Source organism: Hordeum vulgare, chromosome 3H, assembly GCF_904849725.1.
Source record: "Hordeum vulgare subsp. vulgare chromosome 3H, MorexV3_pseudomolecules_assembly, whole genome shotgun sequence".
Lineage (NCBI taxonomy): Eukaryota > Viridiplantae > Streptophyta > Magnoliopsida > Poales > Poaceae > Hordeum > Hordeum vulgare.
Window position 1 is genome coordinate 294,095,529 of NC_058520.1, and position 25,928 is coordinate 294,121,456.

Sequence of the window (25,928 nt, forward strand, 5' to 3'; positions counted from 1 at the left end):
TCCTCCGATCCAATCTCATCTCCACGCAGCCGCCGTTCGTCTCCTGCTGCTGCTGCGATCTCCTCCTGCTGCTGCCGAGGGCTTGTCTCGTGTCGCTGCTGCATCTGGTGTCTCCCGCTCCAATCGTCCCGCTGGAAGCCGCTGATCCCGCCAGTCCCGCCTGGTCCGCTCGTTCCGCTGGAACGAGGCTGCTCTCGATCTGAGCCGGTCCTGCATGGTCCCGCTCGTTCTGAGGTGTTAATGGCAACACATACGTAGGAAACTAATCCTATTTGTTGAGTGTATCTCAGGATGGCAAGTACTTTAGTAGATTGAGAATTATGTGCCAAGGTGGTCTGAGAAGATCGGGACTTATATGTCAAGAAGGCTCGGGATTGAGAAAAGATGATGTAGACTATCCTTTAAATTTACTATTCTTGAGTATAGGGATCCCGCACTATTAAGAGGGGATCACAGGTTTTGCGATGAATTTGCTCATACTACATCTCTACTTTTCTGCTCATACCACATCTTCACTACTCTGCTCTTATCTCAAAACAGAACTAATGCCTCGGACATCCGGCCTCCTCCGGACGTCCGAGGGTCGGACGTCCGACCTGCTTCGGAAATCCGGAATCGTATACCAGAGAGATCAGAGCCATATAACTCGGACATCCGGCTCCCTCCGGACGTCCGAGGGCCGGTCGACCGACCAGCTTCGGAAATCCGGAGCTCTGCACCAGAAGAACTTGAGCCGTATAACTCGGACTTCCGGCTCCCTCCGGGCGTCCGTCCCCTTTCGGAAATCCGGAATCTTGCACCAGAGAAGTTTGAGTCGAATAACTCGGACTTCCGGCCTTCTCCGGACGTCCGGTCCCTGTTCAACTCCACAGTGGTTCCAGATATATTTACAGCCCTCGGACGTCCGACTCCTTGTGGACGCCCGGACATCCGTGAACTGCCGGATGTCCGACCCCTGTGTGACTTAAAGTGTCCCCAACGGGTGTTTTACTCTCCCCACTATATATATACCCCCTCCCACTTCGTGAGAGGGTGTCCAACACAGCTAGAACACATACAAGAACACCTTTCTTCTCACTCACTCTTGTCTACACTCAATCTTAGATCCCAAGAGCACTTGTGAGTCCCTTTGAGTGTTGTTCCAATCAAAAGATAGATCGTCTCCTTCTCCTCTCCACCAAAGTGATTTGTGATTTGAGCAAGTTTTGAGCAATCCCCGCGATCTTGTTACTCTTGGAGGTTGGAGACTCCTAGATGGTAGGAGTCTTCGGAGAGGAATCAAACCATTGTGATTTCCCCCGGAAAGTTTGTAAAGGTTTGGAAGCCACCTCAAGGCTTACCACTAGTGGTTGAGAAACGCCTTCGTGGAGTTATCTCAAAGGGAGAATAGGGTGAGCCTTCGTGGCGTTGGTGTGCCTTCGTGGTAACATCCGCCCCTCTAACGGTGACGTAGCTTCCCGCCAAGGAAGTGAACATCGGGATACATCCTCGTCTCTCTTGGAGTTTCGGTTATTCCTAACCCTAACTCTCTACTTGTGTTAATCCTTATTACGTACTTGTATTTGATTATTGTTTACCGGTTGCCTTACTTCACTCTAAATAGCTTACTCCTTGTCATAGCAATTATTAGGCCTACGCTCATATTCCGCACCTTTGCCTAAAATTGCTAAGTAATTATTAAAATTTGGAACTATACCTATTCACCCCCCCCCTCTAGGTCCATCTCGATCCTTTTCAGTTCCGCTGGAACGAGGCTGCTCCCGATCTGAGCCAGTCCCGCCTGGTCCCGCTCGTTCCGCTGGAACGAGGCTGCTCCCGATCTGATCCGATCCGCATCCGCATCCGTCGATCCTCAATCTCGCCAGGCCCTGCTACTCTCGCGGTTGCAGGTCCCGCTCGAGCTACCGGATCGACGCCCGCTGCCAGTCCTGCTCGGAGACTCTGCAGGTCCCGCTCGATCTCGACGCCAGCTGCAGGCCCCGCTCCAGATCCACCGCCATACCGGCCTCCAGCCGCCGCCTCGCTCGATTCTGCTGGTTCTCGTGATCTATTAAAAAAAATGTCTACTGCATCGGGCTATGTTGTTGTCCCTCGTTGTCCGGTGATCTTCGATGGTACTAACTACACCGAGTTCATTGGCCTCATGCGCATTCACATGCATGGCATCCGTCTCTGGGGTGTTCTTTCTGGCGAGGTCTGTTGTCCTCCACGTCCGGTTCCTTCTGTGGCTCCCACTCCACCGATCCCTCCGGCTCTTCCTGTGGATGCTATTCAGGCTGCGAAGGATGCAGCTAAGGTTGTTGATGAGGCCGCTATCCGTGCTTATGATGAGAAGGTTTTGACTTATGAGGCTCTTCAGGTGTATCATGGTCCTCTGTCTGTTTACACCCAGTGGCTTGATGATGATGCTCGTGCTGCAGCTGTTCTCACTGCTAGTGTTCTGCCTCAGTTTGCTTCTGAGTTTCTGGGCCTTCCTACTGTATTTGAGATGTGGACCCGCCTTCGTCAGCGCTATGAGCCCTCTGGTGATGCCTTATACCTCTATGTGGTTCGTCAGGAGCATGCTCTTCAGCAGGGTGACTCTACTGTCGATGACTTCTATGCACAGAGTTCTGCTATCTGGCGCCAGCTTGATTCTCTCCCCGGTGCTGGTTGTCATACTTGCCCCTGTTGCCAGGCTGTCCAGGCCAATTTGGAGTTTCATCGCGTCTACGAGTTCCTGTCTCGGCTCCGTAAGGAGTTTGAGCCCCGGCGTGCTCAGTTGTTTGCTCGTGGCCGTATTTCTCTCATGGAGGCGCTTACGTGGTGCTAGTTTGCTGGAGGTTCCCTCCTCGGGCTCCTTCTACGCCACCTGCTGCACCAACCCCTTCTCGCTCGAGTGCTCCGTCGCTCTAGCCCACTCCTTCTGGAGGCTCAGGTCGCCCCCGTCCACATTGCGGCTACTGCAACAATGATGGTCATCATCTTCAGGGACTGTGTCATCTACCTCGACAGCTTCAGCTATCGCTTTGACTGAGCAGGATATTCTGAGACTTAAGCGTCTGCTCGCGGCTTCAGGTTCTTCCTCGACGGGTACTGCTGGTTCTGTGACTGATGCTTCCCGCACTGAGCAACCACCATCTACACAGTCAGGTACATCCCCATGGGTTTTGGACTCTGGAGCTTCTTTTCATATGTCTTCTCATTCTTTCACTCTGTCCTCTCTTTGATCGCTTGATTCTCCTGTTCATGTCCTCACTGCTGATGGTACTCCTCTTTCTGTCGTTAGTAGAGGCAATCTTACCACTCCTTATTCTGTTCCTGATGTTGTTCATGTTCCTCGACTTACCATGAATCTGTTTTCTATTGGTCAACTTACTGATTCTGGTTATCACGTCATCCTTGACGTTGACTCTTGTTCTGTCCAGGACCATCGCACGCACACTCTGATTGGGGCTGGCCCTCGCCGCCATGATTCTCAGTGTCTTTGGGAGTTGGACTGGCTTCATGTTCCTTTCGCTGCCACCACTATCGCTAGTTCCTTCGCTTCGGTCGCCTCCGCTACTGGTTCCTTCCAACAGTGGCATCATCGACTTGGTCATCTGTGTGGTTCTCGTTTGTCGTCTTTAGTTCGTCGAGGTCTTCTAGGGTCTGTCTCAGGAGATGTCTCTTTAGAGTGTCAGGGTTGTCATCTTGGCAAGCAGATTCAGTTACCATATTCACATAGTGAGTCAGTGTCTAAGTGTCCTTTTGATTTAGTCCATTCTCATGTATGGGGCCCGGCTCCCTTCGCTTCGAAAGGGGGTCATAAATACTATATTATTTTCATAGATGACTTCTCTCGTTACACATGGCTTTATTTCATGACTTCTCGTAGTGAGGTGTCGTCTATTTATAAGCGTTTTGTTGCCATGGTTCACACTCAATTCTCTTCACCCATTCGTGTGTTTCGTACTAACTCCGCTGGCGAGTATATCTCTAAGATGTTCCGTGGTGTTCTTGCTGAGCAAGGGACTCTCTCTCAATTCTCTTGTCCTGGTGCTCATGCTCAGAATGGCGTGGCTGAGCGAAAGCATCGTCATCTTCTTGAGACGGCTCGTGCATTGATGATTGCTGCCTCTCTCCCGCCTCATTTTTGGGCTGAGGCCGTCTTCACCTCCACCTATCTCATCAATCTACAACCTTCCGCTGCTTTACAGGGCGGTGTTCCTTTCGAGCGTCTTTTTGATCGTTCTCCCGATTATTCGATGCTTCGTTTGTTTGGTTGTGTTTGCTATGTTCTTCTTGCCCCTCGCGAACACACCAAACTGACCGCTCAGTCTGTTGAGTGTGTCTTCTTAGGCTATAGTGATGAGCATAAGGGCTATTGTTGTTGGGATCCTCTCGGTCGTCGGATGCGTATCTGTCGGGATGTGACTTTCGATGAGTCTCGTCTCTTTTACCCACGCCCATCTTCCTCGACCTTTTCACTGGAGGATATCTCTTTCCTCACTTTTCCTGACACACCTATCACTCCCATCGAGCCTTTGCCTATTCGTTCCACTCCCTCTGCTTCTCCACCTCTTGTCGATTTGCCGCCACCATCTTCCACGACCTCCTCGCCTAGCATGTCACCAGATTCCGCACCTTCATCTCCGGTGACTTCTTCGTCGCCACCCCCCGATTCTACCTTGGCGATTCCTCCTTGCATTGTTCCATCTTTTCCTCAGTGTTACACTCGTCGTTCACGTCCTGTGGATGCCTCTCTGGATGTGTCGTCATCCTCGTCTCAGCCTACCTATGGCTTGCGTTCTCGTCCTCGTCCGCCTGTTGATTGCTTTGGATTTCCCACCGCTGGTGCTGCTGTTCTTGAACCGACTTCTTATCGTCAGGCTGTTGTTCATCCTGAATGGCAGTTTGCGTTAGCAGAGGAGATTGCTGCTCTTGAACGCACTGGTACGTGGGATCTTGTTTCCCTTCCTCCCGGAGTCCGTCCCATCACTTGTAAGTGGGTCTACAAGGTTAAGACTCGCTTTGATGGTTCTCTTGAGCGTTATAAAGCTCGTCTTGTGGCTCGTGGTTTTCAGCAGGAGCATGGTCGTGATTACGACGAGACTTTTGCTCCTGTGGCCCATATGACCACTGTTCGTACACTTCTTGTCGTGGCCTCTGCACGCTACTGGTCTATATCTCAGCTTGATGTTAAGAATGCCTTTCTTAATGGTGAGCTGCGTGACGAGGTGTACATGCATCCACCACTTGGGTATTCTGTTCCTGATGGCATGGTATGTCGTCTTCGTCGCTCTCTCTATGGCCTTAAGCAAGCCCCCCGTGCCTGGTTTGAGCGTTTTGCCTCTGTGGTGACTGCCGCTGGTTTTTCAGCAAGTGCTCATGATCCAGCATTGTTTATTCACCTTTCTCCTCGTTGTCGGACTCTTCTTCTTCTCTATGTTGCTAACATGATCATCACTGGGGATGATCCCGAGTATATTGCCTTTGTAAAGGCCCATCTTAGTGAGCAGTTTCTCATGTCTGATCTTGGACCTCTTCGCTACTTTCTTAGGGTTGAAGTCTCTTCTACCTCTGATGGTTTTTTTATATCACAGGAAAAGTATATCCAGGATCTTCTTGCTCGTGCTGCTCTTACTGACAAGCGCACTGTTGAGACTCCCATGGAGCTCAAAGTTCACCTCCGGGATACTGATGGTGATCCCCTGTCTGACCCGACGCGTTATCGTCATCTTGTTGGCAGTCTTGTCTATCTATCTGTCACTCGTCCGGATATCTCTTATCCGGTTCATATTCTGAGTCAGTTCGTCTCCGCTCCCACCTAAGGTTCACTATAGTCATCTCCTTCGTGTTCTTCGATATCTTCGGGGCACGATCTCTCACCGTCTATTCTTTCCCCGCTCCAGTTCTTTACAGCTTCAGGCCTATTCGGATGCTACGTGGGCTAGTGATCCTTCAGGTCGCCGTTCACTTTCTGCTTACTGTGTTTTTTTGGTGGTTCTCTCATTGCCTGGAAGACGAAGAAACAGATTGCAGTTTCCCGTTCGAGTGCAGAGGCTGAGTCGCGAGCGATGGCTCTTTTGATGGCAGAGGTGACTTGGTTACGGTGGTTACTTCAGGATTTTCGTGTTTTTGTCACTACACCGACTTTGCTCTTCTCTGACAGTACAGGTGCTATTAGCATTGCGCGCGATCCTGTGAAGCATGAGCTCACCAAGCATATTGGTGTTGATGCTTTCTATGTGCGTGCTGGTTTGCAGGATCAGGTTATTGCTCTTCAGTATGTGCCTTCCGAGTTATAGTTGGCGGATTTTCTGACGAAGGCCCAGACTAGAGCACAGCATGGCTTCTATCTCTCCAAACTCCGTGTTGTTCATCCACCATGAGTTTGAGGGGGGGTGTTAGAGTATATATTATATAGCCGTGTACCCTTATGTATTTACTAGCAAAAGGGCCCGTGCGTTGCAACGAGAGAAAAAAAAATACCACACGCTTTTAATCTTTTTTATAATCATTTTGATTTATTAAAATAATAAGCTAACTAACTAATGTAGTCAGTCCTATTCTATTTTGTTGAGGAATCAATCCGTCCATTGTTAATTCCACCATGATGAGAAATTGAGCAGGACAAGCAAAGCAAAACAAAAGAGGCTACGTGAATTGATCAATGGACTGTTATCTTATTTCACTCATGGGGTAGAGAATGTGAGGCCAGATGACAAACTGAAGGTGGTTTTTCATTCTCTGTCTCTATAACAATACAATCTTACATTCAATACATTCATTCATCAACAAACAAATCCACACAAAATAAAATTTCTTACCGGTGCTTGGCACACGGTTGGAGGCATGGGGAAGGGATCTCACCAGATGATGAATTCCTGCCGGAGGAGGGGATACGATGAGGGGAACAAGGGTTAGACGTCTCTATCTGGCCATAAGGAGTCGCCGTTGCCACGCCATAACCTCGGAGTTCCCCGTGTGAGCCATGGAGGCCCGCCTCTACCTGCAAGTACTTCGCTCCGCCACGCCGCCCGGCCTGGGCTCATGCCAGGGTGGACCAGGGTCGATGCGATGCGCTCGAGCGCCGCAACGGGGGCAGTGAGCGGGGAGAGGTACGGCCGCGGAGGCGGGTGGGTTGAGATCGACAGCGGTGACGCTTGAGGTCGGCCGCGGCGGCGAGTGGTGCGGCGGCGGCCTGGGCACATGCCAGGATGGCCCAGGGTCGACGAGAGGAGGCGATGCGTACGGGTATAATTTTTGCAGCGAATCGTTTTTTTCCTTTTGCGTTGCAGATAAATGATGAAGTGCGGGTTGAATAACAAAAATTACAAGGGCTTTTTTATAAAAATGCCACGGTGGGTTTTCCGACGGAAGCAATAGCCGCTTTATTATTAGGTATAGATCCCAATATATAAGGGGTTTCCTGCATATAGTCCACCACCTGTACATGTATATATATCGGCCTATGGCCTCATGCGAATACAAGTTGCTTATTCCTAACACTATTAAACTTCATGCACTAGCCAACGCAACCAAAAGGTTGAACTGATGGAGTGAACAAAGACTTGAACTCAAGACCTTGGACTCTGATACCATGATAAGCTTCATGCACTAGACAACGCAACCAAAAGCCCGAACCGATGGAAAGGGCTAGGCAATCCACACATACACTTCAACAGGTGCGAGGGGTCTAGCGGCTTTGCTCCCGGCGAGGGCGGTGTCTAGTGATTAGAGGTTTCATGTTGTAATTCACCCGATGTTGCCCTTCTTAGTGCTTGTACAAACTCTTTCTATCAATGCATCAAGACGCAAGGCTTTTGCATTTTCTCAATAAACATACTTTCCATGTTGAATGTGAAGATCTAGGTGATGAATAACTACTGGAAACAGAAGATGAGAAAATGTAAGAGGAATTGTGTACATTTTGCATAGGAGCCAAATGACCAAAGTCACAGTTGGAAAAGCTTTTCTAGGAAGAAGTTTGCAAGGTAAAGGTAGCTCATCTGTTATGTCAAATTGGATTCAAAGGTTTTATAAGCAAAGTAAAGGTGTATTTGCCATACACTGGGGCTCCATGATTTCCAGTGCATAAACTGAAAACATATTTCAATATGCTTTTCAAAATTTCTAGCTTCTGAGTAGTTACCCCCAGTACACTCCGTGTTCTTAAACATCAAAATAGTGTAAAACGAACACTGAACTTTCAAAACCTTCCCTTTAATCCTATGTGTCTTCCACATATCAATGCAGATAATCCTCACCACGCTTCTTATCCAAACTGAGTACTGGACTAGTTTTCCTGAAGACCTAACCCAGTCATTTGTGTGCTAATGGCCCTAAGCCTGCTCGAGGTGGACTCTGCACCGAAGAGGCGAAGGGCTCGACAGAAGCCACGTGCCAAAGGCAGGCAGGAAAAGACTGGCAAATAGGTTCTTTTTTTGTGACGGAAATAGATTTATTTAGTTCCTGCTTCATTGATAACATATGAAAGCAATATATTTTATAGGGATGGCTAAAATTAGACCTAAGAAAAGGAACTTATCTACCAAATCATAGAGACAATAATCTTTAAATAACTATTGCCTTGAACCTTGGTGAGCCTCCTATTGGGCTGTACGGCCATGACATGATAGCTATAATCTTGAGTCTCGACAAAAAAAAATGTAGCTGTAGATGCCTTGTTAGTTAGAACTTAACATGCATTAGATTAAGATTTGTTCCTTTCTTTGATCATGTTATATATTCGATCTCACAGAATACTTAACTTAACCTACAAAGAGGAAATTAACTTTAGATATGTTTTAATATGCGTTTCTGCAATGCAGTACATACCACAAAAACATGAATTTTTTTTAAGAAACAGTAAGATATTTGTTGCTAAATGCAAAAAGGTTGGTCAGTTCGGTGTGCTCAAGTCGGTACACGTGAGAAAAAGCAAAACAAAGTGAGCACCTGAAGAGCAGCTGCACCGACTCGCCATGTATCTATTTGCCATGTGACTTCAGCCCCTTCTTTTACAACACGCTCTCTTTCCTTGGGGCAACTAGCAATATGATCCTATATCAAAACAAAACAAAAAGGAAATTGCCTTATATGCTAATTTGTACTGTGGGAAAAGAAAAGAAAATTGATGCTAACCCTAGTCATGGGAAATGGTTTGCCAGCACGGCTAAGAATTGCTCGGCAGTCACCAGCATTTGCTACAAAAAGTTTGTTTCTCACTATCAATGCTGTCACTGCCGTGCAACCAGGATGCCAGTCCTTCTGGATTATCCTTTTTGACTTTTGGTGAACAATTAACTCTTCTCTAAATGCTGTGTCACTCCTTACAAATGCTTCTGAAAGGGCATCAATTGGGCTACACAGAAAAACAAATCCATGAAAAATTAGAATAGAAAAAATATTTCAGATAGTTTGTATTCAACCCGAACCTGGCAGTGTGTCCAAATTGCTTGAGAAATCCAGGAACTGCTCGGACAGAAAACTCAGCAGCTGCCGCACCTGTAAGAATATTGTGTAATGTATGCTAATGCAAACCTAGTAAAAATCAAAACGTAGACTTAAAAACACTGAACCTCTGTGTCCATCAAAAATGCCAAAGGAATGCACGTCTTTTTCTTCAGACATGCAGGGAAGCATAAAATGAGTATCTTCCATTGTTTCTCTTCGTCCACATGTTGCAAAAGATCCCCAGCTCAAAGTTGGATGATACACGGAGAGAGAGGACTGATCAAATGAACCAGACCAAGGATTCACTGCGTAGTCTAATTTGTTTGCTTTCTTTGTTAACAGTTCCCCTTGTTTAAACCAGTTTAATGCTTCTTGATAATGGTGTGCTTCTGCCTTGCTGTTTTGACTCATGTCCATTGAACCAGATGATAGAGGGCAAGAATATGTAACTAAATGCTTCTGTATTACATTTAACTCTTCAATTATATCTCCAAATGATGGTCTCCGTTCAGGATCAGAATCCCAGCTGCGCTGAATAAGTGACAAGAGACTTGGTGGAGAGCCAGACTCTAGAAGGGCTAGAGCAGGGCGCAACCCTTGAGAAACAACAGCTGATGTAAGTTGCTGTTCAGTGTAAGTCATTTCAAGAACGGTGTGTGCCTAAAGAAAGATAGAGCGGGCTGTTATTTGCAGAGAACATAAATGTTCAGCCTAGCTAGCTATAGATAACTATAATTATGATGTGGGTCTAGAGACTAGCATGATATCAAGTAGATCCATATGGATATGTGCATTGCATGCTCTTCAAACAGCCGCCCATAGAATTTTCACCCAGCAACTTCTTTCAGTTGTCCACCGCAGATTTAAAAGCAGCCAAGCCTGCCTAACCTTTGTGTATATCACATGCTGACCTTGCCCAGTAGTGGGCCAAATCAAAGGGGGTTGTGGGAAAAGCTAACTAATGCTTAGTTTTCGTGTGGAAGGGGAGGATGACTAATGGAGAAGTCGGCTTCACCAGAGTTCAATTTTCAAGATGGATGGAACTAATCGATCTTCGCCTGATGCATGTGCAATGCACATGAACTCCATGCCGAATGGGATCAACCTGCCATTGAAGCAAAACTAGCCAGGCTGGCATGCTTCAGAACTGCGAGAACCACATAAACAAGCTGCTGGGCGAAAATGTGCAATTTACATGTTTATGGACTTACTTGACCAAACAACAAGTTTAGGGATCTACCATATGATTTACTCCATATATTTAAGAGTTCTATACTGGTTGGCCTTTTACATGTCAGATTAGGAAGAGATCAACTAAACCAAAAAATAATAATCTAATGTGATAGAATGCCAAAGCAATCATACAAAACACAAAATAGTCCATAGCATGACTGTATATGAAATGAGTCACAACAGTGCAGAGCTGTTGAACAAGCAACAAAAATGAACCTGTGCTTCAGCTCGCAGATCTGTGTAAGGCACAACACCAGTAAGAAGCTCGCTGTAAAATGATAAAATTAAAGGGAAATCAGGGAGTAACATCTAAAAATACAAAAATATCATTTTCTGCCTAAAACATGACAACAAATTCCTATGGCAAACATGGGTCAGTGGTTATGGAAAACAAAAGGGGGAAAGGAAAAAAAATAGGTAGGGGAGTATGAGAATAGCCCCTTAGACAGCAACGGAGCTACGTGCAGTTCTGGGGTGGCCACTGCCCCCACAGCCGTAGCCTAATTAGTGAAGGAAAAAAATTAGAGGGTAAGATTGTTTCTTGTTTGGCCCCCCTGAGATCTTCTGCTAGCTCCGCCACTGCCCTTAGAGATGCAAGATTGAGTAAAATTTTGGCTCCAAATAGATCTAATTAGGGCGCCAAGATATGAGAACAACAGGAGACACAAAAATATTGTTTCATCATAATAGATCTTTTGCAACGTGATTTTGAAACCGATGGTTTTTGTAATGTCACTAATTGTTACTGTGATTTATTCTGTTTTCATGTGATTTACCTAGTTTCCTCGAAATTATAGAGCATAAACATATACAGTATAACCCAAGAAACCTCAACTAGACATGTGTATACCATCACTTTAATATCCAAACAAAAATGGAATATAAAGTCAATCTGTTTTGACAACGGCAAGAAAACATGGTACTGAAAATAACATAAATTTTCAGTAACAATTATTCCACTGAACACAATGTGAACGCAGCACCACTGACACGCTACAGAGGTGCCACACTAACGTCAATATCGAACATGTGTTGGACACGATATATGACGTCAAGTACAACTGTCTATGCAACATGGATTCATGTGGGATATGGCACTCCCTCCAATATAGATATGGTATCTGCATTAACCTAAAATCTTCTGAGATGTTCAATTGTGGATAAAACGAGTAGTCTTAAGCATTCAGCCAACAGGATATAAATGACATACAAAGTTTTCATTTTTTTTCTAGGCAATGTAGTATGGACTGTAATTATATGACAGGAACAATTGGATAGGGCTAATTTAAATTCATTCCATAAGAGAAATGCCTTACTTTATTGATATTGCAAAGCTATAAACATCGGATTTTTCTGTATGTAGACCCTTTCTCAAAATTTCTGGTGCCATGTAAATTAGTGTCCCAACCATATTCTTTTTATAGAAACCACCGGTAGGCTTGCCAGATGATTTCCAGTTCACAGCTGAAACACTTTTAATATCCTTCTGGTACATAGCCAAGCCAAAATCTGCGAGATGTGGAAGGAGGTCTTTATCTAGCTGTACAGAATTATAAAAAATCAATGCATTAAATAAGGATAAGAAAACCCTTATGTGCTCAAAGAATGTAATTCAACAGTCTGACAACTGTCTGACACATAGATACAAGAAAAATGCAAGGACATACCAAAATATTTGCTGGTTTTATATCTCTGTGTACTATCCCGAAGATTTGTAGGTATTGGAGAGTCTTTGCTGTAACAGTACAGTGTAAAGCAATGTCAAATTGGTAATTCAAGTGTTTTGGAAGAGCTGACATCCAACACCAATTAGATCCAGCAAGATAATGTTACCTAGATAGAATAAAGAAAATTCAGCCATGCATTACTATTTCTGAAATAGATAAGTATCAGTGCTTCCTATAATTAACCTCACTGCTTAGTCGATCAAGTCATTGTCTTTGTATTTTATATGGTGAGAACACTATTTTCCGTTTTAGTCTATTACAACGAATCTGTTCATGCTTAACTTTGGTACAACATGAACTTGCCTTGTTATTGAAGCATCATAACAGAAATTTTTAGTACATAATTAAAATTGTACAGTGTGCACACTGATGTGTAAAAATGTTCCTAAGAGCATCTCCAGCAGACGCACGGCAGCGCGGCCCTCTAAATTTTATTTACAGCGCCAAAATAGCGATAGCGCGACACGCTAAAACTTTTTTGTTCAACAGATGCACACAAACACGGCGCCCAATCCGGCGGCCCGCGGCATCCTAAAACTTTTTTGTCCAACAGACACACAAACACGACGCCCAATCCGGCGGCCCCACTTGGAGCGTCCAGTGCACGCAATCCGGCGCCCCAATAATGCAGCCCGAAAGCCAGCGCGCTCAAAATTTACAACGCGGACGCTGACGTTTTTTATGCGCGCTCTATTTTAGAGCTTCTGCTGGAGCGCTGTTTTCTGTCTCCGACGCCCAAAAACGAATCTTTTAACGTGCGGATCAGTTTTTGGGTGCCTGTTGGAGATGCTAAACTACCAGGGTCAAAAAGAAGTGGAAGTGAAAGTATGAGGTTCTCTTATTTGGACATAAATGCTACCAATTGTTTTTGTCATTTTATTCACCCTTGGATATGGTGAGATCTGAAGGACTGGAATATCAACAAAGATTTAGCCATGGACAGGGGAGCGTAGAAGTTAGCTATCCACGTGCCAGAACCATGACTTGGTTTCGATATCTTATGAATTTCAACTCTAGCCTACCCCAACTTGTTTGGGACTGAAAGGCTTTGTTGTTATTATTGTTGTATTCACCCTTGGATAAGAATTAACAGATGAAACTGCTAAAAATACCCCCTAGTCAAGAAAAGAGATCATATCCTATGCATAAAAAATTAACGTGTAGAAAACATAGTCCCATGTGATCGTTTACAGAAATGTACAAAAAGGTATAATTGCAGGTAATGCAAGCTTCTAAGAAACTGGTTCTGCACAAAACTCAAACCACGATATACACTTTATTCTAACAGCTGAAAACATAATATATGTTAAACACAAACTCAATGAAAAATATAACTGCAACAAACTGGGACCTAGATAGCTGGCAATCATGACCACTTGCTGGATAGAAGGGCTCCACTCCTCAACATGTATCTTATCTGCTAAGTTTGGAGGCTCAAAGAATTCAAAGAACATCAAGTAATTTGGAGGACGTGCATGTGCTGCAATGAGTTTTGCCAACCCTGGATGATCCAGCTCACTGCATATAAATTAAAATCCACAAATTAATCCAAGAAATTAGAGAACAGCTAATAGTGTTAGACCTTTCAGCCTGAGCATTGATAGTTGTAGATGACACTAGGAGAGTTGGGACAATTTGACTTGTTAGACCTTTCAGCCTGAGCATTGATAGTTGTAGATGACACTAGGAGAGTTGGGACAATTTTCGTTGGTTTATTTCTCACACAATGCCATGCCAACCTGAGGGGTTGGGGATACATATTTATAGGTTGCTAGCCAGCCAAGCATATGCTAAGATGCTAGTCTAAGATGCTGCTAAGATGCTAGTCTAAGATGCTATCCTACCTACCAGTCCTTGGTGGTCAAGGATTCTATCCTAACAGCCACAAGGACCATGTGTTGCAGCCCCACAAAGACCCTAGTAGAGAGACTTATCCATCATTCTCCCCCTGAGTCTTGTACGTCGTCTTGTGGGAGAGTCGAATCATCCTGATCCTGGAGCAGAGTTCGAGGAACTTGATCCTCCCAGGAGGCTTGGTAAGCAGGTCTGCGAGCTGGTCCGTGGTGTTGATGTAGCTCGCCTCGATGCTCCCTTTATCCAAACAGCTTCGGATGAAGTGATACCTCAGTCGGATGTGCTTGCTCCGTTCGTGGAAAACAGGGTTCTTTGCCAGGGCGGATTTGCTGTCCACCAGGAGCTGCACCGTTCTGGTGTCTCGGACGAGGAGATCACCAAGCAGTCGAGCGAGCCAGAGCGCCTGAGTGCAGGCGGTGGAGGCCGCTATGTACTCGGCCTCGCAGCTGGATAGGGCCACCACCTGCAGCTTGACCGACTGCCAGCTCACGAGACACTTGCCGAGGAAAAAGAGGATCCCGCTCGTGCTCTTGCTGGTGTCGATGTCGCCGGCGTGGTCGCTGTCGTTGTACCCGACAAAGTGTGCCGCCCCGGACACCTAGGGTAGTGGAGGCCGTGGTCGAGGGTCCCCGCCACGTAGAGGATTATCCTCTTCACTGCCTGCTGGTGCTCCGTCGTCGGTCGCTCCATGAACCGACTAACATAGCCGACGGAGAATGCTAAGTCCGGCTGTGTGTGGGCGAGGTAGCGAAGGCTCCCCACAAGGCGCCGGTACTGCGTAGCGTCCACTTCCTCCGTTGTGCTGTCGCGACTCAGTTTCAGCCTCTCCTCCATCGGAGTGAGGGTTGGGTGGCAGTCGGTGAGCCCAGCTAGCTCAACGACGCGCTTGGCGTAGGCGGAAGCGCGATCCCGGAGTGATCCTGGTGCACCTCGATCCCTAAATAGAAGGAGAGGAGACCCAGATCACTCATCTGGAAGGTGGCGTTCATTTCTTCCTTGAACGCCGCCACCTCTGCATCCTTGATGCCGGTGATCACCAAGTCGTCAACATAGACGCCCACCAGCAGGGCATTTCCTCCACTGCCCCGTCGGTAGACGGCCGCCTCATGCGGGCTTTGCTCGAAGCCCATCTTCTTTAGCGTGGAGTCCAACTTGGCGCTCCACGCCCTAGGTGTCTGTCGTAGGCCATAGAGAGCCTTACGCAGGCGGAGTACCTTGCCCTCCTGGCCGGGGATCGCAAATCCCGGCGACTGATGCACGTAGACTTCCTCCTTCAAGACGCCGTTGAGGAATGCCGACTTGACATCCATGTGATGGACACGCCAGCCCTCCTGGGCAGCTAGCGCAAGGATAAGTCGCACGGACTCCATCCGTGCCACGGGAGCGAAAGCGTCGTCGAAGTCGACTCCTTCCTGCTGCAGGAAGCCTCGGGCCACCAAGCGAGCCTTGTGCTTGATGATGGCGCCGGCTCCATCCATCTTCAGCTTGAACACCCACTTAAGGGTGATTGCGCGGTGACCACGAGGGACGTCAGCGAGTTCCCAGGTGCGGTTCTGCGCGACCACATCCATCTCCAACTGCATCGCGACGCGCCATGCCGCGTCTCTCTCGGCCTCTGCAAAGGACCGAGGTTCGCCGTCCTCACACGAGTTGTAGCTGCGCCTCCAGGTCGCGTGGCACCAATCCCGGCACCGGTTGGTCGCCGAGTAGATTATCCATCATACAATACTGCAGCAGTTCGCCGCCATGATACGCGTCGATGCGCTCCTCGTCGTGAGTGAGCGGGGAAGTGAACTTCACCGGGTTGTGCTCGGTGTGAGCTGGTGCTGATGAAGACGAGCCCGGAGGGGTGACTGCCGGGCTGGAGTATGTGGCGTCGCCGGTTCTGGTGCCATCGGCGTAGCAGGCACCGGGGCGATGGAGTTTTGGGGGTTGGGGTAGACGTGCTCGGCGAAAAGGAGCTGCTTGCTCCCCGGCTTCCTTGAAGTGGACGTACTCGACAATGAAGTTGTCATACATCGGCGTCGAGCCGTCGTCCACCGCCTTGTCCCATTTCCACCCTCGCCCTTCGTTGAACACGACGTCTCGCGTCGTGCGCACACGCTGTGTCTTTGGGTCGAGGATGCGGTAGGCCTTTGAGCCCTCCGCATAGCCGATGAAAACTCCCGGAGTACTCCTATCGTCGAGCTTGCCGATGTGGCGGAGCTCGTTGGCGAACACAAGGCAGCCAAAGACCCGCAAGTGGGAGACGAGCTTCCACCCATGCCAGGCCTCGTACGGCGTCCTGCCGTCGAGTGCCTTAGTAGGCGAGCGGTTGAGGATGTAGACGGCCGTCAGCACCGCCTCTCCCCAGAAAACAGCCGGCATCCCTCTCTGCTTGAGGAGAGCCCGAGCCATCCCCACAACCGTCTGGTTGCGCCGCTCGACGACGCCGTTTTGCTGCGGGCTGTACAGCGCCGAGTAGTGGCGCTGGATGCCCTCATCAGCGTAGTACGACGCGAATTCAGCCGCCGTGAATTCACTGTTGTCAGTGCGCAGCACGCGCAGTTTGCGGCCGCTCTCCGCCTCTGCAGCAACCTGCGCGCACCTGATGGCGTCCGCCGCCTCTCCCTTGCTGCCTAGGACCATCACCCACATGTAGCGAGAGAGGTCGTCGACGAGCAGCAGGAAGTAGCGTCGACCTCCTGGTGTGGCTGGTGTCACCGGGCCGCACAGATCTCCTTGGCACTTAGACGCTTCAGCGCCTCGAAATGAAGGTGCCCAAAGCGCTCATGCCATTGCCACGCCTCGTCGTCCCGACGGACACTGAGGCAGACCGGTTGTGCCACCTGCACATCAAGGACGCAGAGTCGATTTTCACCTCTGGGTACCTTGACGAGAAGGCGACGCTCGTGATCCCAAATGCAAAGGACCCCATGCTCAATCAGCACGCGTGAGCCGTTCTCATCCAGCTGTCCCAAGCTGATGATGGAGTTCCTTAGCGCGGGGATGTAGTAGACACCGGTGAGCAGCCGGTGCTCTCCCGTCTTGGTGGCGAAGATGACGGAGCCGAGCCCTTAATTTCCACGACAGAGGCATTCCCAAACTTGACGGAGCCTCGCGCGTCAGAGTCGAGCTCGGCGAAGAATTCCCTTCGACCGGTCATGTGGTGGGTGGTGCCGGTATCGAGGCACCACCCACAGTCTTGTCCATCCCGGAGCCATCACCGAGAAGAGCGTGCGCTTTTGGCTCGTCGAGGTGGAGGAGAGCCTTTGCGGCTGGTGTCAGTGAAGGTAGCTCGATGCTTGCATGCGCCATGAACAGAGCCGTCTCCTCCTCCCCCTGTGCGACGTGAACCGGGCCGTGTCGTGGCTGTCGACACTCATTGGCCCAATGGCCAAGCCGAACACAGTTGTGGCAACTATTGTCCTGTGTCGGCTTGGGCTTACAAGCGGCGTCGTCCTTGGCGCCTCCGTGGGCGTCACCTTCGGCACGTCCTTGTGACTTGCCCGGGGGGCCTCTTCGCGCCTTGCGCTGCTTGCCGCGCCTGCGGCCGTCGTCGTGGAAGAAGGCTCCCCCTTCTTCCTGTCATCGAGGCCGGCATCCCACTGCTCCCGAGATAGGAGCAGCTTCCCGCCAGTGGTGATGGGCCCCGAGAGAGGTTGTGGCTCGTCGGTGTCGACAACCTTGAGGCGGCCTATCGCCTCCTCGATCGTCATCGTGGAAAGGTCCAGCAAAAACTCGATCGAGCGAGCCATCTGCATGTACTTCTCTGGGATGCACCGAAAAAGCTTCTCGATAGCTCTCTCCTCGATGTAGGTGGCATCGCCGAACTTCACCATCTTCTGCAGCAGAGTGTTGAGACGGAGAGCAAAGTCATCAACGTCCTCACCTGGCTTGAAGGCCAGACTCTCCCACTCCTTACGAAGTGCCTGCAGTGTGGACTTGCGAGCACGATCGTTGTCGATGCGTGCCGCGGCGATGGCGTCCGAAGCCTCCTTGGCAGTCCGCTTGTTGGAAAGCGAGAACTGCATCTCGGGCGGGACTTAGAAGTGGCGACTCAAAGGGGTTCTGCCCCTCCGATGGATGTAAAAGCCTACGTCCTGCTTTGTGTATATTGATGGTGGAATCGATTACAAGGTGCGTAACTCGCCTGACCTAGCTCTCGATGGATTGTAACTTAATCTATCTATCCTAGAGACTCGCCTTTATATACAGGTCGAGGCCCTAGGTTTACAAGAGTCCAGGCCACATCATAAGCCATGACCTGACATATCTCTAAGCCGTCGTGTCTCTCAAACAAGGAAACTACCCGGCGAGTCTTCCTCTTATTGGGCCAGGAGTCGCCATCTGGGCCCTCGGGCTCGGTCGGTTCTTTGCTGGAGATCACCTTACGCCTTCCACATCCTGGGTCTAAGCCCATCTTTGAATCATGAATGTTGAGTGGCCATGAACCTGACCCGGCCCAATAGGGCAGGTCATACAGCGGGTAATATCCCCAACATTAGGCCCCATATTGACCTGAATTCATTCATGCCAATAAACCTTTATTCTTGACCATGGCGACTCACATGGAATCTCTGACTTGACTTCTTAAAAAAGTGACAGACCGCCAATCTTCATGCTCCGTCTAAATCACCGGATCACTTATGGATGACGTCATCTGCCCCATCATTTCAGGGATCTTAGTGACGTCATCTCAACGGATCTTTTGACTTATCCTGTCACCCTGAAAATCCAGGCGACATCATTTCCGGTTTTTAATGCGCCTCCTTGAGTCCCGCGCTTGCCGTTTCAGTTTCAGCCTCGGGTCTTTAAATAGTCGCGAGGGGGGGGGGGGTCCCTCACCTTCGTCCACATCGTCGCTCCACTTCTTCCTCCTCGAGCACGTGCTACGAACGCTCCGCCATCGCAGAGCTTCCACTTCGGATCTGCCGCTGCCCGGATCAGTCAGGGCGATACTCCGCTCGGATCTCAACAAGCTTCCTCCGCCAACGTCTGCACTTATCAGTTGAGTTTCTTCTCCCTCGTAGATCTGGTTCACAAATCACCCTTGTTCTTAGGGCTGCGCCGGAGTTCTTCAAGCATCCGTCCATCGCGCCATTAACCTCATAGGCATTACTTGAATCCCGTAATTTAGTAAAGGACCGCGGCAGATCCATCAATAGTTTGCAGAAGATTTGTTGCTCCCTTTATTTCTTTGCAAGACCACCTCACAGATTTTACACTGCTCCTATATCCTCAGTGTTCTTGAAATTGCGAATTATTGTTCTTTTTAGAGCCACCCGTAGATCCATAATTTCTGGCACCATGTTGAAAATGTGTTTGTCTCAGATCCAGGAAACTTTCTAAGGGAGATTTAAAATGTAACCCGTCCTTAGGTTGCGGCGAGTCATAACTTTTGTTTACATGTCTCCCCAGCCACTTGTTGGCAAGTTAATACTCTGTAGATCCTTACGACCGGCCAATCGCCTTTATGTAGATTTTTGTCCCCGTCTCTTGAGTTTGCAGCCATGGGCACCATCTCCAAAAGTAATTGGTTGCCATCAGAGATCAACGACACCGTCCTTGAGGATTTTGTAAAGGTGGGAACTCTAGCACCACAGGAAGCAATCGGCTGGCGACCCGCCTTAGGAGAGCGACGTCCACAACTCGCAAGTGGGGAAGTGGTGGTCTTTACTGACCACATCGAGCGGGGCTTCTCACCGCCCGGCTCAAATTCTTCAGAGATGCCCTGCACTTTTTCAATCTCCATCCCCAAGGCTTAGGCCCAAACTCCATCAGCAACCTCTGCCAATTCCAAGTATTCTGTGAAGCCTACTTGCAAATGGAGCCTACCGTGATGCTGTTCAGGAAGTTCTTTTATTTGAACCGCCAAACTGAGTTCGCCGACGGCCCCTGCCTAGAACTCGGAGGGGTCAACATTCAGAGACGACGAGAATGCGGGTTTCCCGGCTGCTGCTCTGCCCAGTCACCCCAAAGGTTGGGGGGAGACTTGGTTTTATTGCCGCAACACTGCTCCAACCACTGAGAATCCCTTACCAGGCTTTAGGCAGGAACGTCTGCCTATGGACTTTAAGATGCCCGAGGAGTTGACTGATAAGGAAAAAGTTTCAATCCCCCCTGTCTTTGCGAAGCTTAGGGCCTTGCATGCCAACGGCCTTACCGACGTTGATTTGATCCGCTGCTAGGTGGACTGGCGGATAATGCCTTTGAGCCGCCGAAATGGCTTAATGTGCGAATACAACGGCGACTTAAACCATCCGCAATGGTTCTCCAACGTCATGCTTAACAAGGAAGACATTGACAATATTGTGAAGAAGTTGTGCGGCGAACCACTTGAGACTTGCTCCAAGATTGGTTTAAAGCCGTTCTGCCTCCAACCCGGCTCCAGAGGTGAAATAATTCAACTCAACTGTCTTGCTTTTTTATAACTTTCAGCTTGTTTCTGACCCGGGTTCTAATTATGTTAATCAGAAGAACTCCCCTTTCTGGAAACGAAAGCCGAAAACCGCCGTCAAGAGGTGCCGACGAAAACCGCTCCAAAGAAGAAAACCAAGGTCAAAGCCGCCACAGTAGAGTCATTCGTTATGGGCGAGTCTCCGGCCGCAGAGGAACACTCGGAGGTAAATGCTTTTGTCCTTCTTATTCCAACACAGTCCGTACTTAAACGTTGTTGTTTTCGTTTATAGGGTGATGACATGGAGAGCCAAGATGAAGACGTCGAGGTAATTTCCATTTCTTCCGACTCAAATTCTTCTTCTCAAGCCGGCAAGGCGAGTCTGTAGAGAAGTCCTCCTGTCTCACCCAGATGCTCATCTAGATCCCGATTTCCTTTTGAAGAAAGCGGGTTATACACCAAAACGTCACACTCGAAGCCATTCTGGGGATCTCTTGTCCGGCTTGCCCGAGAAAACGGTTGGTCGCAAGCGACAGAGCGAGGTATGTTTTATATTAAATGTCCTTCTTTCCTGTGCAGCCGATTCCCACAACTTACTCAATCTTTTGAATCTTATGTCTAACAGGTTTCACCTCCTTCATCTGGCGACTCAGCTGCTTCGGCTCTTCCTCCTTTAATCCGCCTCCAGGGGTAAGCCCTCTTGCCAATATGTTCTTTGGACGCCAGTCTTTCAATTTTAACATAACTACCACCCTTGTAGGGCACAAGCCAAAAAGAGGAAAACCGGCGAGTCATCATCTAACCCCAAGGCGGCTGAGAAAATGGGAATAAGTACTTCCATTCCAGAAGCTCAGGAAGAGCCGGCTGAGACTCACGCCGAAGCTCCTGACAATCTCCCCGACTTTCAAGATGAGCCGCCGATGCCACAGAAGGAAGTTGTTGAGAATCTCAACCCCCCAAGCCCTCAAAAAGCGGCTGAAGACATGACACCTGACCCAGATCAAGTCGTTATTACTGGAACAGGCTATTCTGAACCTGCATCCGCAGTGTTGACCAAGCATATGCCCAAGGATACCCCAACCCTTATAGAGAAGGGCATGACCAAGCCGAAGCTTCCCAATATTGAGAAGCTAGACTTTGACGAATTACATTCTGGCTATTTGAGTCGCCTAACGGCGAGTCACGACATGGAAACAAGCCTGGTCAACATGATGAAAAAAAAACATGAGGTATGATACCTGTCATCCTCCTTTACATGTAATCCCATTAGCCCTCCAAAAGGCGAGTCATCTTTGTAATGATGAGTCGGAGCTTTGTGACAAGCTTTGTAGACAACTGTAACCTGTAGCCCCCAAGGGTCAGGTCATCTTCTTGGAGATGAGTCGGGTCTTTGGTGTAAATGTATAAGAAAATTTCAACCTGTAGCCCCCAAGGGCCGGGTCATCTTCTGTGAAGATGAGCCGGGTCTTTAGTTTAAATGTATAAGAAAGTTTCAACCTGTAGCCCCCAAGGGCCGGGTCATCTTTTTTGAAGATGAGCCGGGTATTTAGTTTAAATTGTAATAAAGCTTCAAGCTGTAGGGTCGGGTCATCTTCTTGGAGATGAGTCGGGTCTGTAGTTGAAATTGTAAAAAAGCTTCAACCTGTAGCCCCCAAGGGCCGGGTCATCTTCTTGAAGATGAGCCGGGTCTTGCTTAAGGTATTGCCATGGAAAATTGAATCATACATTAGCCCCCAAGTATCAGGGATATTGCTTGCAATCTACATGAAACTTGTCATAAACATCTGGATTTTTGTAGGAATCGTTGATCCAGGCCGACTCAACCGTGTCCGGCTTGAAGCAAAGCTTAGCACAGCAACAAGATGCCCGAGCTAAGTTTGAAGAAAAACTCCGCCTTGCGCTGGTTGATATGGAGAAAATGAAAGCGGATCACAAACAATTTGAAGAAAAAGCCGAGGCAGAGCGAGCCGCCTTGCTGAAAAGGACCGAACAAGTTGAAGAACAAATGAAAGTCGCCGTTCAGGAACTGACTGGGCTGAAACTTCATATCTCCAAAATGGTTAATGTTGTGTTTGGTAAGTATTCGCCGTTGTCCTTATTTGTAAAGTAATGTTTTTAAAACACATCGGGAACTTATGATTGTGTTTCCTTGCTGCAGGTCCTCGATCCGCCAATATCCATGATGACTGTGTATTGAAGCTAAAAGCAATATACACTTTAACAGAGCAACTTTATGCTGGCGGCGTGATGACTATTAAGGCCGTCATGGGTGAGAAGGAGCTTGTGAAGACAATAAAGTATATTTGGGGTGCTTGTCCACAATGCCAGAGCAGATTGAAGAACTAAAAAGATCAGCCGCCCGGAAAGGAGTAATTACCATCCTTAGCCGTTGCTTGGCTTACGCTCCAGAGCTTAAGCCGGAGGAGATAGCTGTCGGGTTTCTATAATATAAAGACGACGGGTCAGAATTTACTCAAGAGGATTATCATCGCTGTGTGAAGGATTCTCGCCTATCGGCGACGCAACTGGCAGCCAGTCTTGACTTAGCCAAGTATCAGGCGGCTTATGATGAGAACAACAAACGTGTCACTCCTCCCTCTTTTGAAATCACAGATCTGACTCCGCGACGCCGTAAGCACCTTTTTGACTTTGATGCTGACCCGTCCACCATCTTGACAGAAGAGGCTGAGTTCCACGCCTTAACCAATTGCAATTGGACAATGGGCGACTTACAGATCCAAGACGTCGAAAGCTCGACGTGGGATAACCCGGAGGCGGCTTGAACAAGGTGTTACTTGAAGACTGTCCATGGAGATTGATCCAGAAGATCCAATTCCGGGTCATGTAAAATTTGGTGACCTTCTGAGCCATGTAATAGGTTAGAGATGAAAACAGTAGTATTTTACACCGTACCTTTATTGACTCTGAAGTCTCACCCCTTTGAGATTATGAGCCACCTTACTAGGCGTTTTGCTATGTCTTCATCAAAGTAATGATGCTTCATGTGGTCAGAGAAGAATATTGAGCCGGCTCAATAAGACGCGGCGGGTAATCATGAGTCTTGAAAACTCTAACTGTACCCCCAAGATATCTTGTAGTCATAAAGTTTGCTGGCTCAATGAGTTGCGGCAGGGTAGGACGAGCTTGCAAGGCTCCAGTGCTACCCTAGAGAGGCTTTTGCAAAAGCCTTAGTTGTTTAAACTGGCTGATCAAGCACGAGTCAAGCTTCAGTGAAGCAGGTTCAGTGAACCCATGATTTGTCTATTTTCCATATGCCGGCTCCCGCAAGCACCCTTCATGTTTTAACCAAGACAAGTTCAGGGTCCAAAACTGGATTGACTCGCCAAGAGTATATGGGACCATAGGGCGAGTCGCCAAACATACAGTCCAGTATAACCATTGTAATGCGTTAATTTTTCGCTAGCCAAGAGGATATTTAGGCTGAACTCAGTGAGTAGAAGCCCCCAACTGACCTATGATTAAGGAAAAGTCGGACATAGGATTGCAGAAGCGTTTACACTCTTACTGCAGAACGACTTGTGAACTAGTAGCCCCCAAGTAAGCCGGCTAAATTCTCAAAATCATATAAGGCGCCCATGTTTGAACCGTGCAACGTGGCAACTTTGGTCCTCTTTGACTTACCAGTATCCAGTTTTGAAATTAGTGCAGCATGGCGACTTATGCTCTTTGATACTGATAGCGTCCATGCTTGGGCGTCTTATGAAACAATAAAGACTCATGCTTTCAAGAAGTTGAAATGGCAGAGACCCCGAATTTCGTGGGCGTCGGCTTTATTGTTATATATATATATAAGAGTACAAGGACTAAACTATGTACAATGATAAGGAGCCTATGGCTCTAAGTATAATAAGGCCGTAAGTGGGCAATGTTCCACGGCCGGGTTGTTTCTACCTCTGTTGTTGGCCGATCTGGACGAAGGTCCACCAGGTAGTAAGAACCATGATGAAGACTTTTGCTGATGACAAAAGGTCCTTCCCACGGAGGTGATAATTTGTGCATACCGGTATGATCTTGAATCAATCGAAACACTAAGTCGCTTTCCTGAAAGACCCAACTTCTGACTCTGCGGCTATGATAGCGCCGCAGGTCTTGCTGGTAAGTCGTCGACCGTGCTGCGGCTAAGTCACGCTCCTCCTCCAAAGCATCCAATGAATCTTGACGCGCCAGCTCGTTGTCCTCCTCAACATAAGCGGCAACTCGTGGCGAGTCAAGCCTTATGTCACTTGGTAAGACCGCTTCAACTCCGTAGACCAAGAAAAAGGGCGTGTAACCAGTGGACCTGTTGGGGGTAGTCCTTATGCTCCAAAGTACTGAAGGAAGCTCTTCAACCCAGCAACCCGGAGTGTGTTCCAAAGAAACCATGAGTCGAGGTTTGATCCCACGTAAGATTTCTTGATTTGCTCTTTCCGCCTGTCCATTGGATTAGGGATGTGCAACCGCAGAGACATCAAGCCGGATGTGCTCCTTTTCACAAAATTCTTGCATGGCGTCTTTGGATAAATTAGTACCATTATCAGTGATGATACTATGGGGATATCCGAAGCGAAAAATCAACTTCTTGAGAAACTTGACGGCCGTGTCTGCATCGCAACTGCTAACTGGCTTTGCTTCAACCCACTTGGTAAACTTGTCAACCGCCACTAGTAGATGAGTCTTTTTGTTGGAAGACATTTTAAAAGGACCAACCATGTCAAGCCCCCAGAGTGCTAAAGGCCATGTAATTGGGATCATCCGCAATTCTTGAGTCGGCACATGCATCTGACGCCCAAATTTCTGACAACCATCACACGTGCGCACTATGTCTTCAGCATCGGCGTGAACCGTCAACCAATAGAATCCATGTATAAAGGCTTTCGATACCAACGATCGTGACCCAGCGTGATGAACACAGTCGTCGGCGTGAATCTCATTAAGGATAGCACGGCCTTCTTCGGGCGAGACGCATCTTTGAAAAATTCCACAAGTGCTTCGTTTGTGCAACTCGGCCTTATGTATGACCATGGATTTGCATCGCCGGATAATTTGGCAAGCCAACAACTCATCAGCCGGTAACTCGCCCCGTGCCAAATAAGCCATGTAAGGGACCGCCCAATCCGAAGTGGCACGAAGAGCCGCCACAAGTTGAGATTCCGGGTCAAGGACCGCTATATCCTCCTCAGAAGGCAACTTCACGGACGGGTTATGCAGGATATCCAAAAATACATTGGAAGGAACCGGCTTACGCTGTGACCCGAGTCGTAAAAGAGCGTCAGTTGCCTCATTGAGGCGGCGGTCAATATGATCAACTTGATAAC

The 25,928-nt window shown here is 48.3% G+C and overlaps 1 protein-coding gene across 4 annotated transcripts in view; it reads right to left on the reverse strand.

The window, feature by feature from the left end:
- The window catches only part of LOC123443680 (protein kinase and PP2C-like domain-containing protein), a 40,960-nt gene that overhangs the window by 2,567 nt on the left and 12,465 nt on the right, over positions 1-25,928 (reverse strand). For 2 of the 4 annotated variants that reach the window (XM_045120173.1, XM_045120175.1), the window contains exons 3-10: positions 13,732-13,898; positions 12,321-12,388; positions 11,970-12,193; positions 10,870-10,921; positions 9,546-10,080; positions 9,402-9,471; positions 9,109-9,328; positions 8,923-9,027 (exon numbers count right to left, since the gene is read on the reverse strand). In XM_045120173.1, the coding sequence (XP_044976108.1) occupies positions 8,923-9,027; positions 9,109-9,328; positions 9,402-9,471; positions 9,546-10,080; positions 10,870-10,921; positions 11,970-12,193; positions 12,321-12,388; positions 13,732-13,898 (1,441 nt within the window). The remainder of the gene's footprint in view (positions 1-8,922; positions 9,028-9,108; positions 9,329-9,401; positions 9,472-9,545; positions 10,081-10,869; positions 10,922-11,969; positions 12,194-12,320; positions 12,389-13,731; positions 13,899-25,928) is intronic. The other 2 variants (XM_045120174.1, XM_045120176.1) reach the window with 2 other exon arrangements.